The sequence below is a fragment of the Apostichopus japonicus genome, chromosome 13, assembly GCF_037975245.1.
Source record: "Apostichopus japonicus isolate 1M-3 chromosome 13, ASM3797524v1, whole genome shotgun sequence".
Taxonomy (NCBI): domain Eukaryota; kingdom Metazoa; phylum Echinodermata; class Holothuroidea; order Aspidochirotida; family Stichopodidae; genus Apostichopus; species Apostichopus japonicus.
In genome coordinates, this window is record NC_092573.1 from 7,269,392 (window position 1) to 7,285,671 (window position 16,280).

Sequence of the window (16,280 nt, forward strand, 5' to 3'; positions counted from 1 at the left end):
TATTGGATAGCATTTTATGGTCAACTAAAGCCCTTTGAAGAGAAATATTATTAGGGAAGATAGGTCTTATCCAGGAGGGAATGTTAGAGGGTTTATGCACTGAAATGAAGAAATTTGTTGAGAAGAAGCCTGTGACACTAAAGAAGGAATTTTGTGATCAACAAAGTTTAAGTAGAGATTGTTGACATACTAGTCTAGATTATTATCCAAGCTGCACTTACTATCCATGCTGGTTAATATCATAAAGAGACATACATGTTCTTTTCATAACATGTGAGGGTTCTGATGAATTCTGACAAAATATGGTCTACGTTAGTTACTGTACCATAGATCCTATCCAACAGGATCACAACAATTAGGTATTTGGAATGACATCATTGTATTGAATTGTATCCTCCTGCAAGCAGGAACTCGCGAAGAAGCCTTATTGGCTATCAAAGCCGCAAGCTGACCGAAGTCAGTCTCTTAGATTCATATTTAGCGTCCATGATTATGAATTGTCAATTGTAAACAACTCTTTAACTGGACGACATACATTAATCTTGGAGTGACTTGAACTCAGGACCTTATGATTGAAATGGTATGGCATGCTTATGGTATCATGGTATGGTATGGTATCATGGTATGGTATAGCATGGTATCATGGTATGTTTACTGTGTACCGTACATGTCTGAAGCCTTAATTCTCATTTTGGTGATTTAATGAGCACTAGCTTCTCTACAAAGTAGAGAAATAATAATTTGATCATTCTTTGCAGAAATTCCGAAAGGCACAAATCGAAAGAAAAGTTCTCCTCATTGTGGTTCTTGTCATTAACAGAGAAAGGTCAAGGTCAGCACTGTACTGTAAAAGATGATACACATCATCAGCTTCTAAGGTAGCTGCTTACATGAAATCCAAATTGGCCAAAAATATGAACTTTGAAGTACCATTCCTATCCAACTAAACTTTCAGTAAAAAGCATCACAAAGTAACAAAAGATTTAATATTGAACATTAGAATTCTTGAACAGAGAATAATTGCTTCAATGATAAAATGCTGCCAAATGGATAACTCAATTGAATGGTTCTAAAATTGGTGTTCCACACAATATAATTGACCAAAACTGGTCACTATGTTTTGCAACATGTCAAACATTGTTAAGAATCATCCATTTTTGAGATTTCAATCATTTGACTATATTCCTAACTAGATTAACCTCTTTAAATAGTCCAATCCAAGGAACGTGCTCATCAAAACAAACACCACTCAATACTGTTTTGGTAATGTAACAAATATTGTTTCTATTGCACACCTGATAAGTTTGTATGCCACTACTTTTGGAAGTTTTCTGGCAAACGTTTGGTCAAAGATAGTAAACAGATAGTGTTTTCAAGTACAGTGTATTAATTATCAATCCTTAAGGATTTCAATATGGCACCAATGAACTATGTCAAATTCCTTGCAAGATGCAGTTTTAATTCCATTATATGTCAAAGTCATGACATTTTCCTTGTTAATGACAGCAAAGCCAGCTATGTTAATACCATATAGTGTTATCAGTTACTCATCATTTGAGAACACCTGTTCCTAAATGTCAATAAATGATAACAGTCCTTGGCACTGTGCTGTGAAGAACTCCCTGAAGCAAATTAGAATCAAAGACAACATAATTCACATGCATACTGCATGTTAAATTTGGCTCAAAAATAAGATGACAAATTTCCACCTTTATCTAAAACATTCCTGCTTCTTATAACCAGCTCAAAATATATAGTTTGTTACCTAAATCAATTTAAAGGGATTTTATCAAAGATTGAGAATATTAAAAATGATATAACACATAGCTTGTGCAAGTGAAGCATATTGATCCAAGTACTAGCTTATTTACTGTAGTTTATAACAATTGAAAATTATTACTTTAATTCAATAACTACATTGCATAATAATTTGTGATGTCATACATGGACAACAAATCAAATTGACATTTGTTTCTATTATGTCTTATAGATGCAAAGAGGATCCTTTACATTAGTATTGAAATTAATTATATAATTTTCAGGAAACAGAGAACCAGGTGTTGGTCTATACATAGTCTATGAAAGAAATCACAAATTCTTGTGCAATGCAATCATCCAAATATGTGAATTAACTACAATATTTTATATTATCAACAATGTACCAATGTGTTTCATTGTTACTTGCTCCGTAATATTAATTTTTGAAATTTTATACACCTGTTATTCCTTTAAATACCCAACTGACACTTTATCTCACTTTTAGACAATGCTTAAGACTTTGCAAAGTCTCTTAAGGGGAATCCTACAGGTGCATCCCTAAAAAGCACTAACTGAAACTCACAGCGCTAGTATTCTACAAAATATTCCTCCCCACTGGTTGGAACACCCCTCTGAACCAGTCCTCTACAGAGACCTTGAAGACATTGCTAATCCATACACACCTGAATATTCAATTTAGATTCATAGTTTACAGCAGCAATTCTTATGCAACAATGTTCTATGACCGTTGACAGGGATTATAACACCTGACAGTGTGAAATTATATATCATTGTGAGAAATGTCAAGGAAGTTTATACAGAGAGAACACATCCTAGCTACCATCCAATCCACCAAGGTTAGATCCCCAGAATACTTGTTTGGAATTTCGAAACAAAAGTCTCAGGATTGTCGATTAACTTCTGTAGAAACATAAAATGTAATCAACCTTATCACTAAGCGATCGTTGAGGTTTACAGCTTAAACAGGCATCCATTTCAAACAAATCCATACATGTGCTGAATCTTTAAACTAACATGAATTCAACAACAAGCAATTTAATTGGTCTGCAACATTTCTACCAGTCTTAGAACTTAGAAGTAGAAAATATGGACTACAGGTTGACTAAAAGGAACATGTATTTAGTTACCACTGTGTCCAGAGTCTGTTTAGGGGAGTGTTATTTAAAGAAGGGAGGGAGGGTTACTATAAAGAACAGCAACAAGTTTTCAGCATCAGAAGGTCGTAGAGGTATCGGAATGCAAATAACAGACTTGACCGAGTCTAAACGATGCTTAGATGTAAATTCAACAAGTGAAAGTAATAGTGCTGCAGAAAAAAACAGGGTTGCCAATTTAATCAATGTTATTTACACCACATCATTATAACAATATTTGTGATGGGAATGGTCATGTGGTATTTCTATTCTATATCATCTTTTTGAAATATTTGGGTTTTGCCTTCATACATCAAACAGCAGCTGTAAATTATATTGACTGATTCCACACTGCTAATACAACATCACACTCTTCTCCACTTTGAAGGTTGACTGATCCTAGATTCTATTGAGATAAAGTAAAACACCATAACAGCTGAAAATTATGACTTTTTGGGGGTGCCTTTTTGCTGCATTTAAAGGAGGATTAAATGTGTCCAATGTGTCAAATTATATCAACAAACAAAAGATCAGTTAACTGACGCTTTCAATCCATCATGATTTGCAAAAGTTTTCAAAATAGATCCAAATATTTTTACGCCTTTTTTTTCTTAAAATGGATGTACATCTGCTTTGGTGCATGACTTGTGAAACTAAAACATTTCAATTTGTCAAGGTCAAAATTAGAAGCTGGAGTTATTTGTTTATGTACTGTGTCACAAAACACACAATCAATTGATAACTTAAAAAATCAGGAAACAAATTGTACACTACATTTTACTTGTCAGAGTTCTTTCAAATCAGTTAGTTATTTTTCCAAAAAAGGCAGAACATTACATTTTTCTCCTTCTTTATTGGGGGGTGGGGGCATTCTTTGCCCTTCCCTTGATACCAATGGTGCTGAGTAGTGTGTCTCAATGTTGTCATTGCATACAAGAATACCACAGACTTCAGAGCAAACTTATAATAGAAGCTAATTAACTCTGTTGCATAATACTGATATTAAATTACTTTATTTGGGAAAGTAGTACAATGCATAATTTGTAATGTGACCTAAATACACAAATTAAGTAAGCAATGGATTTTGCGTCTTATTGAAATGTTAATTTACTGTATGTGTGGTGCATTTTGTGTTAATCTATGTAGTTAACAGATTACAAAACATTGTGAAATACACTACACTCACTTGTAGCAAAATAAAAACCAACAGTGTCTCAAGTAAATAAATACCAATTGATAGACTCATACATTACACATACAGTACTTGGTCATTTATTTGTATTGATCACAAATAAATTTGACATGTATATATTTAAATTCATGAAAAGACTTACAGAACTTATCAATTTTCATCACTTTCAAACTGCAATTGAATTGATCAGAATTGGCCCCAAAGTTTAATTTGATCAATTTGCTAAAACTTTTCAAAGGTAATTTCCCTAATAAAATTCCGGCTGTACAGTGCTATGATTTAAATTTTGTCGGTAAGTTTTTGTTTTCTTGGTTTCTCTATCAAATGCAGCAATTCTTTAGGATGTAGCAGTAAGAAAGTTCTAACATCTATGAAATAATAATTTCATGTTTCAACTTTATACATTGGTAGTTGGTTCAATAAGAATGAGACTCAGAATAAGAGTAACAGTGTGCACAAGTTAATGCGTGTGAGTGATAGGCAATGTACCATATATTTAACTTAACAGCTAGGGGCAATGACCTCTGTTTGGTTCCTTTCATAAAGTTATAAACACATGCCTTCTTTGTTTGGGAAGAAAACTTGAACTTCTGTCACAGGTTGAATGTAAGGCATGTAACATTTATATCTGGAATGTTTACCAAAGTTCTTTACAACAGGATGTTGCTTAATGTGGATATGTATATATTAGGATTTCATGGAAATGTTGTATGAGTAGCTCTCTGACATGGGTGAGACTGGCAGGTACACAAACCTGACAAAATGAAGTCAGACCAAATTTTACAACAAAATCATAAGAAAGAGAGAGAGAGAATGTAAAGTTAAAGTACAGTAGCACCATGAACTTAATCATGTTACATTTAACAGGTAATACAAGGTCCTCATGAACAATTTGTGGACATTATCAGTTGGTCAAATTTAGCCAACATTATTTTCTCAAGTTTTCTTGCTTTACAAGCTTTACAATGACTAGGTAAATTGTACCATTTACAATTGCTATTGACAGTATTATCTGAATACTGTCATACTCAGTCATAGGCCTAATGATAGACCTACACAGGCTACAGTAATAAACCTTCTTGTGAAACATGTGAGCTATCAAAGTGTAGCTGTTTTGGTGGCTTCTTTCAGTTATTTCTGTGTTAGCCCACTTGCAAGTTGTTAGCTTTCTACAAATTTTAGTATAACAATTGCTTCTAAGAAACTACATGGCAAGGTCTAATATTAAGCCTGTGATGTAAAAGAAAATGGTACTAGTAGGCCTACTACTAGTACTACTGTAGCCTATTCAACTTAACAAATCATCAATGCTTTCATTGATTCACCAGGTATGATATAGTCTTGCAGTGTTCATTTCCAGTTATAGTATAGTATAGTTTATCTTATGAAGATATGCTTCTGCAAACAAAGTCCTGGTCTATGTCAAACCAGGGAGTTGTTCCATAACAACTCTCTGGTCAAACCGGCTATTGTAAAGAACATGGTGAGACATGCGTACATTATTACAGCTTAATAACACTATCAACAAACTTAAGGCCTACACATGATTTGTGTACAAAAGCTATTGACCGACTTACCGCATACACACAGCAGAGACATGGTTCCCGTGCTGTTATGAATTCAGCTTTTAAATATTCAAGGTATAGATTTCCTCAAGAACGCGAAGACGTCGATCCTACTCCTCCCGCTACTCTATTCCTATGAAACGAACATAAACAACAACCTAATATCCATGCACGTACGTCGTTTATGAAGAAAACGATTCTCCTCCGCGGCATCCACCAACCGCCATATTTGTAATTAGATGAAGTGTTTCACTGCCTCTTCAATGAGGGAGCAATTTTCCTAATATTCAAAACGTTTCGTAGCGTTTCGTTCACCGAAATTCACCACACCTCCATACGTCTGTGTGTTTTACTTTCTTTTGTCAATATTGCCACACAAGTTAAAAGCAAATACGGGGTCGCTAAATGAGTTTCAGTGGGGAATGACATGTGCTGTCGCTTCTGCCTAGCACATAGGACAATGTACTATCAACGTGTTTCATGGGTGTACATACACACACGTACACACCGACGGAATGGATAAAACCTGACGTATCTTCTCTTGATTCTGATTGGTTAAATCGAATGAAAAGTTTGGGTATCGGTTAGGTAAGGGTAATTCCCTTTTGTTCAAGACGGCTGGCGGGATATCCAAGCCGTTGTCCAATCAACCAGCATTTTACAGTAGTTGCACAAACTTGGTGGTAGGCAAGCAACGCACAACATCGTTAATCCGCTTACTAGGAATTGTAATACGTGCAACAAAGAGAAAGATACTTTACATCCATACACCAATCAAAATAAGAAACTATCTTATCAGTGTCATACGTACGAAGTCCAGGACGCCAAGGTGGGAATTAAAACATATGGTTAATGCATTTATCTCATCGTTAAGTAGTTTTTAAATGTGGAAGAATCTATTATTGTTAGTTTATCTTTAACATCTGACAGGATAACACTCGTATTAGCTTAGCATCTGTATCACTCAAAGCCTCTGAATGAAACAGATAGGTTAAAAGAAAACAGGATTTTGTCAGCCAAAATTTACCATTACCGTGATCTAAAGGGAATCACTTAGATTTCAATTGATTAAACTAAAAAGTTCGTCTAGTTTTGTGTCACCAAAGGAACATTACAAATCCTGGGTAATAACTAATTCCACTCGATTTTTCACCTCTTTTTCCCCTTATCTTCTATATCGAGTAATTTTCAGTGATTTGACGCCAATCGGGAATCAACAAAGAAAGAAAGGGGAAATACGAAGTACTTGTTAACTACCTCTAAATGCAGAGTCCATTTAATATTTACCCTATATTTGAGAAAGATTTCTCCCTGCGAAAGTCCCCATATCCTCCACCTAGATGAGCACTCCAAAGGTAGACAGACACCTTACACAACTGCAACTTAATTCAGTTTCCTTTTCAGCTCACGCGTTTTGTGGCATATGAACATGATTCAAACATTTCATTGCACATGCAGACTAGATTGCACGTTGTTTTGGGATGTGATAGGGAATCGCACATCAAATCACATATGTTCGGCGTCTTCTATTGTCTTTTTCTCTGCGAGACAACTTTGTCCACAGAGAGCTGCCTTCTGTTTAGAGGCATTGCCAAATCGGAATCAAATGTTTATTTTTTTTCTAGACCTAAAATGTAAGTACATTCCACATAGTTTTAAGTAGTTACTGGGTTTCTGATTCATTCCTTTAAAGGGAGTGAATACAAAGAAACGTCTGGTGTCGGTAATCTGACCTAGTTTCGTATGAGGTTTAACAGAAGTGTTAGACACCACCATCGATCCCAGAAAATACACTCACAGCTTGCTACCGTCGGTAATTAGACATTAGTGTACAATCAATACATGCAGCTACGGTTAATACCCACAACACAGTGTACATGGCAGCGATGGACATCTCAGCAGGGAGTTGCTATGGAACTCCCTGATCTCAGGTCCAGATAAAAGATAAAAAGGTATCACGTTTCATTTCGGTACAAAAAGAAAACTTCACTTGCAAGCAACGGAAAGTTACCTTTTTATTCAGAGGGCGGCACGCGGTTTGGGGCGAGTCTTCAATGCTTTTAAGTTTAGATATCTGCTCTTTTATTGCAAAGCTGTCCGAATTTTACAAAATAAAGAATGTCTGGAAGTCTGTTCAACGATGAATATTCATGGCGACATGCTATATTTAACGATGTTTGTTTGTTATTCGTTGCCATGGTGACTAAGTTAACTTACACCACGGTGTTTTCTCAAGATAACCAAGCATGGCATCAACGCTATAACTTTCGTCACTTATGCATGGATGTTTGAATCATAGTATGGTAATGCATGATGACATATACGTCACCATGTGTCTATATATGCCGAGCCCCAGTTTGTCAATGATAACGCGAAACTGTGGAATGAGGATAAACAAGTGACTTGTTGACAGACCAGACATCTAAGTGTTGTGACGCTATATACACAAAATGTGCTAAGGTGAGAGAAGTGTAAAATAAGTCCTGCCATGTATTTTCCTTAATTTTAATACCGGTGCATATTCATTACCAAAATCCGTGGATTTCATCAAACTTAACCTAAGGTGACGTCACTTGTTGCGTTACCTATATGTGAATATATGTAAATACTACCACGCATAATTATATGTCGTACCACAATTAAGTTTGCTCCATTGACATACGCACTAAATTCGCCACTATCTAATCCAGTGATAGTACAAAGGTATAGACGATTTCCATAGTGCACATCCTACCCACCATATGACAGTTTGATAGCTGAAGGCAAGGCTTATCGTATATCGTCGTATACCTAGATGAGGAGCTAGTTTAACCCTAATTACCACTGCTCTCCCGAATAATCTACACATTCACCGTATAGATCACAAGTTTGGTCTCGGTGTAAGTGGACTGCGCAACATTAAAACAAATGAAGCGAAGACGATATTCGAAATTATAAAAAAAAAATTGACTTAATTTAGATAGTGTTTGGGAAGCATTCCATGTCAACTGTTTGGGCGCATCTTTGCAAATCTCTCAGTGTTCTTTTTGTTAAACCTGTTTGCACTTTTTGTTGATCCCATTATAAGACGTGCGACATTACCCTCATCACATGTATGTGAAAGCACTCTTCTTCTTTTCAAATAATTTAGATGATACGGCGTATCTTCGACATCATGTCATTATATAAGTTTTATTGGCAATTTCGAATTTCCATTACTTTATATTGATGTTCTTGCATAATCGATCATTCTCTATGTAACTATATAGCAAGCCTGCATTCAGATGTGTCACTGTACTTTCTGGAGACGAAAGCTATTATTATCATTATTATTAATATTATTGACGTACATGTGTTCATTTATATGCTTTCAAGCTCAGTTAAAGTGTGTCCTCGTCACGAGTGGACTTGAGTTAACAATGGCGTAACGCCAGGAGGTTGAGAGAGGGCCACAAGCCGTCCCGGTACATTTGGGGTCCGTTCCCTGCTACCTCCCCTTCCCCTCTCCCATACCGAGAGAACGAGATCGAACCAAGAGGAGTATTATTTCACAGGACCCTTTTTGAACTTCATTGTTCCTTATGCAGGATCATGGTGAATTCAGAATACGTTATAATTCTTTATCCCATATTTATCTGGCCCCGTAATTGACCCTGGGGTGCCTATCACATCCAACTCCATGTCAGAGAGTCCATGGACCACTTAGTTTGTGGGTAATTGTATCGATGTCAAGTGGTGTTTGATAAACGAAGTGAGAAGATTTCAAGATGTCTATCAGCTCACATGACTAAAGTTGGTCACCATTTTGCCTCTTTTAAGCAGTAAATCGACAACATGTTCCGGCCAATTTTATGCAGACCTCATCAAGAAGAATGATTTCCTGCAACATTTCCTCTCTCGCTGTCCTGATCAATGTTGACAAGATAAGCAAACGAAAGACTCGAACTAACAAATAAACGGACTTATCTGTCAATACAGATCATCGTCAATCTTCACAAACTTATCCGAAGACAATGGAAAGTCGACGCCAAAATAGGCTAAAATTTATTAACTTAACTAGTCAAACGCAATGTTCTTAACTGACGGCATGAGTTTAGATAATTGATCATGGAATGATAAATTACACATGAAATTAGCAAATCGGAGGGTAGTATAGTTACTTGTAAAGTGTAAGGTGCAATACTACTTTAATATCCGGAGAAATACGGGTAGCGTCAACAATACACTAGTTGTATAGTTCAAGCATACATATTTTATAGTACCCTCCCCCCCCGCCCATTAATTCTCCAGTGCACTCCCTCGGGATGCGTATTAAACAGTTTGTGAATCTTCTTAACGATAAAGTGCCTAGATAGATCGACGCCAAAGGGGTAGCAAAATATCATCCTTGAAATCAAGGCATCTATATTACCTTCGTCTTCTTCAAGTTAATGACAAAGAATGCACAATAAAACAAACAAAAAACATATCTGCAAGGTACAGAGGACTTGGAACAAATCTAAAGTGACTTCATAGTATTTAACGATTGGGCAAATGGTAATCTTATGAGGAAATGCAGACACGATGACCACAGACTGCAAATATGACAACCCCGGCCATCATTTTAGAAGTTTTAATACCTCGCAACTGACGAAATGAGATCGGATACTTGGATTTATGATATCCAAAATGGTCTGGCTGTCTGGAACAAGTATTTGACGAGGACGAAAAATTGTAAATGACAGAAATATCGCAAACTGGGCAAAAAGAAAAAGGTCTCTTAAACTCATGAATCTGGAAAATTAGTGTAGATTTATTGAAGGAGCCTGCGCCAATGTTCGTAGAGCGGTAGACAAACAACAGTAGAAGAAGCTCTGCCTCTGATTGGTACCGAGTCCTTTCAACTTAATTCAGCTCTGAATTGACGTCTGACAGCTTTTACTGTTTTACTACTCTTCACCAGAAGGAAAGACATGGGGTAAACTTAATTTACAGAAACAGTACAAATAACTGAAATTCCCAATTTACGGATTGCCTTGGTTGTGAATTATTTGGGAGTAGACATTGATGGCATTTGGTATTAAGTCCGAATCTTGCAAAGAATTCAAACTAATCATGTGAAATGAAATGTACGCTCAGCTGTTTTCTTACAAATGACCTTGTGACCGGGACGAAACTGCAGCAGAGGATCCCAAGACGTCACTTCCTGCCAAACGTATAACGATGAAGAAAGGCCTTTATATGAGAAATTAAAGCAGGCAGCACATAAACATTGCAAACTTTAAGTATTTCGGATTGGTCGTTTTGTGTGGTTCATCCCGCCAACGATGTCACGAGTTCGGGTGAGGTTAAGACACGAGGTCGAGGCTAGGTATATGCCATCAAGTTAAAGTATTTACACATATTTACAGTCATAGAGGAATACTAAGAGAACCAAGAACAGGAAGACATAACAAAATAAAAACGTGCGGAAAGAATAAACGTTTCATTTTGTAAAAGCGTTCAACTCCGCAGTAAACTCAAATGTCAGTAGCTGCCACAATACAACAAACAATTACATGCATGTTAAAGAATGAAAAGTAAAACAGGCGGCAAATTCTCGTTTAACATGACATAAAGAGATATAGACTTCTCAATGTATTATAATACAGATATCATATACCGCTTTAACTAGATATAACTTAAACTCAACCTAACGATTACTTCGGAACCTTGGCAGTGACGGCAATCACTGGTTTACTATGATCCAGTCCGGCTCAACTGCGTATGATTATAAGTTGTAGGCCTGACTGCAAAACCTCTGATGAGACAATTTTTTTTTTATCTGTAACACTGATGATATAGTGCCTTCGTGAACATTGAGAACTTATTTCGCTCCTAACTACACTATCCGGTACACTGGATACGGCTTCACCTCATTGGAGGTCGGGTAGTTCTGTTACATCCCTCAGCCTGTACGGACTGAATTGTTAAGTAATTTCGGAGCCCGTGCATATAATTTGCATACATAATCAATAACAAAATACACTACTATGTTATCACTGTGGACACACATATACCAAATCTTTACAAAATACAACAATTGAACGGAAAATGTCTAACACATGGCAGTCTAAACGTGTTGTACAAAACACTCAAAGAAAATTGTTTCCCTGACCTGTTACACCAGAGGATTCGAGAGCCAGGACTGGTCTTGGGACAATCACGTCACAGCGCTCATTTTGCACTTTCCATATTGCCTTAAATCTATTATGAAAATGAGACTACACTTTTCGTTATGTAATAACTTCCCAGAGTCGCATGTTATTTCCTCTAATTGAGCCTGGCCCAGGGACTGTATCCCCTGTTACATTTTCCCCTCTCGATTTTTTGTTTGTTCAAAATAGTCCATGAGTAAGTCAATACCATTTTCTTCTCTATTTTATAGTCGTCAGAAGAAAGTAGAAATTCCGAAAACAGATAGAACAGGATCTTAAACAAGATCAAGGTTTTGAAAGCGTTAATCGACTTCCGCCCTATCTCCCTAGGTATTTCTGTCCAATAATTTGCAGGAGCCAAGCTTATTAACCCAAAACATATTTAATCGAAAGAACACTCTTACTACAAAGATGCAAACCCAATAGAGAACCTATTTATTACAAAAACTGGAAACAGTGTACTTTAAAATTAATACCAAAGAATAGAAAAGGGCAACTTCCAGGTTTCTCTTCATATGTGTGCTCCCGCCTCACCCACTCCCCGTCTCCCTGTGCCTATATTCCGCCTCTCCTCTGTAGCATATAGATAACACTAATGGTGAAAGATGTAGCTTTGCATTAACACTTCTTCTTTTTAATAGAGATTTTCGACAGAATGAGTCTGGATGCAGAAATTTATTTTGTGGGGACTGTTATATAAAGTGAGAACTATGTTACTGCATGATTCAGACAGGCATTCACATCATATAATAGAAGTTTTCACTGTTCTTAATATGCAAATGAAATGGACAGGTTGTGGTTCTTAGGGGGATGTTTAGATGGGTGCCTTGAGAGAAGTTTTACATTATCCTGTGTAACCATAGATGGTGAGAGGAGGGACAGAGAGGCAAGCTTAGATGAAGCTGTTATGAATCTCCTATTGAAGATAAAGCAACTTTATAATCGATTCATCCACAAAATAGAACACAAACTGCCAATAGACAGGTATGAAACTCAATATGTGTATTGAAAAACCATAAACAAAAGTATATTATAAAGTTTGAAAGAAATGATAGATATTTTTCCACAGACCCTTGCACCTTTTTTTCAATTGAATCACTATGTGCTTCAATCAAATTAGATTGTTCAATGTTAATTGGAATTACCCCATAACTTTCTCTCCAATAAGTTCGAAATTCCATATTCTTTGGATTATGTTGGTGTAAGTAACAACAAAGTGATAGCAAGACAAGGCTTCATTTGAAATTACCTTAAAACATCTTATATCCATGTTAGTGTTGATTTCCAGTCTGTTTATGATTCTTAATGTTTTATATGATTAATGTTATGCAGACATTAGTGTAGCCATCTTGGAAGCAAATCAAACACATAAAACAGTCTATTGTCTGCATACACTCTAACTTTCAAATGTCGAAATAAACACCATTTGAATTGTTTGAATGACGTAACTCTCTTGTAGCCTAGTGATTGGAGGATATAACTAGCAATGTTTGTGATCATCATACCAATGACATTTAGGAGAAAACTGAGCATATCTGACAGTGAGTGACTGAGTGGCATTCAGCTTTCATTTTCCTTTCAACGAGTTGCTAAGATAAACTCAGAAACTTTGATGGCAACGAGACATGGACAACGAGTGCGCTTCTTTGGGTTGGATATCAAGTTGGAGAACTAATATAGGTTATAAATTCTATGTTAAGCTGTTGTCAAAATGATAAATTATTGAGTTTTAATTTTAGGAGTAAACAAACAACTGTGAAAGATTAACAAGTGGTATATCGATGATCACTCCAGTCATTCCATGTATGACAGAACTTCCTGAAAGAGAGAAAACAAAAATAAGAAATATTTAGTAGGTATGTTGACTACAAAAGGTGGTATTCTCATAACTATAAAGTTTGTTGTCATAGAGCCATTCTTTGGTGAATAATCACCAGAAGACTAACCAGCTGAGATACATCCACAAAAGGGTCAAAGGTTAAGGAGAGATTCATTTTGAGCTAATTTGAAAGAATAATGATACATGTGGACCAAGTTTGTAGGCAAGGGTCCAGCTGGGTGTAGGCAAGGTGCCAGCTGGGTGAAGGCAAGGGTCCAGCTGGGTGTAGGCAAGTAGCCAGCTGGGTGTAGGCAGGGGTCCACAACTTAGTCACTTTAACAGAATCATGACTCCAGTGACTAAGTTCTCCAAAATGGAAAAAAGACTTGTGATCCTCATTTGCAGCTTGAGATAATAGAGTAGGTCGAGTCAAGTGTTTCATGGTGAAATATATAACCAGTTTTAAAGTTAATATTTGTCCTCACCCTAGATGTTGTCTTTCCATCTCTTCTTTGTATTCTTGAAGAGCAATTACGTTTGACAGAATGTTAAAATTGGTGGGACCCATTCTAGACAGCAAATTGACTCTACTAAAGTTTCAATCTCCTTTTCCTTTATCATTTCATAAACTTGTGAAGTGTCTGCTACAGTTCGTTCAGCAAAATAACGATGCTTGAAATTTCCGCTTCGTTATTTCAATACAAATGACAAGAAATTTTCCACAAATGACATAAAACAAAAGAGCAAATATTTGGATATACTCAGAAGGACGCAATCGTTTGAAACGAAAGTGTCCAACGATGTGACAAAACTCAAATTAAGTCATCCATCCATTGTATGATTATGAATTGACATCCAGTTGAGAATCTTCAAACTTTCACTAATGCAAGATATTAAATAAGTGATTCCCTCTTACATTTAGATCTTCCTTCCTATTCTGAGCTGAGAGCCACGAGTGAAGCCATCCAATGATCTCCTACATCGTCCTTGCTCATCACACTGACATTTGCACATTGATTGAGTCTTGTTAGTGTCACATTCAAGGACATTGCAGCGAATGGTCACCTACAAGAGAATGAAAATTAAAAATATGTGTGCAGAATAATTGATTACTATAAGAATTGAACAAGTTCAATTGAACATATTCAAGAAAGAACCTTTCAATACACAAAAGGTCCGAAGGAGTAGCTTGGTTACAGCAATGAAACAGATAGACAGTTGAGGATAAATATTCAACATCAGCCGGAAGAAACCGCACACTGTAAGCAGAGATCCTCAAGGATATAGTTTGCTGTGATGGTGTCCATCCAAATAAATGGTGTAAACAGGAGACTTCAACATTAAGAGGACAAGCTGCCATTGTTTAAGTCTTGGTGGTAAAATTTGTTTATCCAATGAGCTAGTTACAATTTTACAGACAAACAAGTTTTCATTAAAAAGGATGAAGTCAATGGTAGCATAGACTACTAAACAATCCTTCATAAAGCTTCATAAAGTCATAGTAAAATTGACAAATCAGTAATAATAGATGGCAACACATGAAATCTAATGTAATTTCCTAGAATAACTGAAAATGATGAAAATAGTTAATACTTCTGACAGTACGTCCAGTTCAGAGCCAGAAAATGAGACTATGATTCAATGATACATGTGTGAGATTAAAAAAATGTAATCTTCATGTAATCATAACAATTTCATTCAATGTAACAATTCTTTGAGTTGTGAATCCAAATTTTACATATTACACATGCAATTAACAAAAGATATAGTACAGTTTTTTATAACAAAATAAACAAATTGCAGATATTAAAACAAACATTAAACATTGAGGGTTTTTTCTTTTGGTCCCTGAGTATTTGCCACAATTTTTGTTGTTTAACGGCTTAAAAAGATACTATGAAAAGTAGAAGGAAAACTGGAGGAAAATACTATATAGAGAATGGTATTACCTCCATGGACCCAATTAAGTCTGTTAGGTATGGACTGATGCTGAATCTGAAATAACAAAATTTTCCATTGGTAATATAGTCACAACATTGGCATTCACAGCAAACCTTAATTCATATGAAGAGAAAGAGATATTACTAGTAATTATAAATAATAATACAAACATGATAATCAACTATCAAATCAAGAAATTCTTATAAAATCTCTAAAGTTCAATTAATTATATTAGGGTGAATCTTTGATTAATTTATGCTGAAACAATTGGCCTCAGGGAATGCAACATCAATTCATTTACCAATCAGAAATTGTCTTGTCAGTAAGGTCCACATGACAATTCTCAAGAAGATTGTAAGGAAGTTTCATTTCTGTTTGTAAAATTGGCCCCTGGTTTGACATTTGATGTGTAATATGAAGCTAATAAGTATATACGAATTAAAAGTAATAGTAAGTTCAGGTTTTACCAGAGCATAAATTAGCTAGGAATTGTTTCATCAAAAGGGAAGTCCTATTGCGACAATTTATAATGGTAGTCCAGATTACCTTAACTTTAAATTGAATAAGGTTATGTCAATTGGAGCTTAGATTTGCCAATAAAAGCTAAGAAACAATTCAACTACAGAAATTGTTATTCAACCGCAGATTTCTTATTGCACTTTGTGAGTCTTCCTTTCGGTCCTTTCATTCAAAGGT

General features: G+C 35.9%; 2 protein-coding genes across 14 annotated transcripts in view; both read right to left on the reverse strand.

The window, feature by feature from the left end:
- LOC139978211 (protein unc-13 homolog B-like) overlaps nt 1-6,231 on the reverse strand; it is a 200,825-nt gene extending 194,594 nt beyond the window's left edge. For 3 of the 8 annotated variants that reach the window (XM_071988157.1, XM_071988154.1, XM_071988159.1), the window contains exon 1: nt 5,682-6,228. In XM_071988157.1, coding sequence (XP_071844258.1) covers nt 5,682-5,703 — 22 coding nt within the window. In that variant the 5' untranslated portion in view covers nt 5,704-6,228. Of the gene's footprint in view, nt 1-5,681 lie in introns of all 8 variants that reach the window. The other 5 variants (XM_071988160.1, XM_071988158.1, XM_071988155.1 and 2 more) reach the window with 4 other exon arrangements.
- A 6,558-nt stretch (nt 6,232-12,789) lies between these two features.
- LOC139978694 (uncharacterized) overlaps nt 12,790-16,280 on the reverse strand; it is a 29,229-nt gene continuing 25,738 nt past the window's right edge. For 5 of the 6 annotated variants that reach the window (XM_071989109.1, XM_071989111.1, XM_071989108.1 and 2 more), the window contains exons 8-10: nt 15,593-15,638; nt 14,560-14,708; nt 12,791-13,642 (exon numbers count right to left, since the gene is read on the reverse strand). The gene's annotated coding sequence lies outside the window, so the exon portion shown is untranslated. Of the gene's footprint in view, nt 13,643-14,559; nt 14,709-15,592; nt 15,698-16,280 lie in introns of all 6 variants that reach the window. The other variant, XM_071989110.1, reaches the window with a different exon arrangement.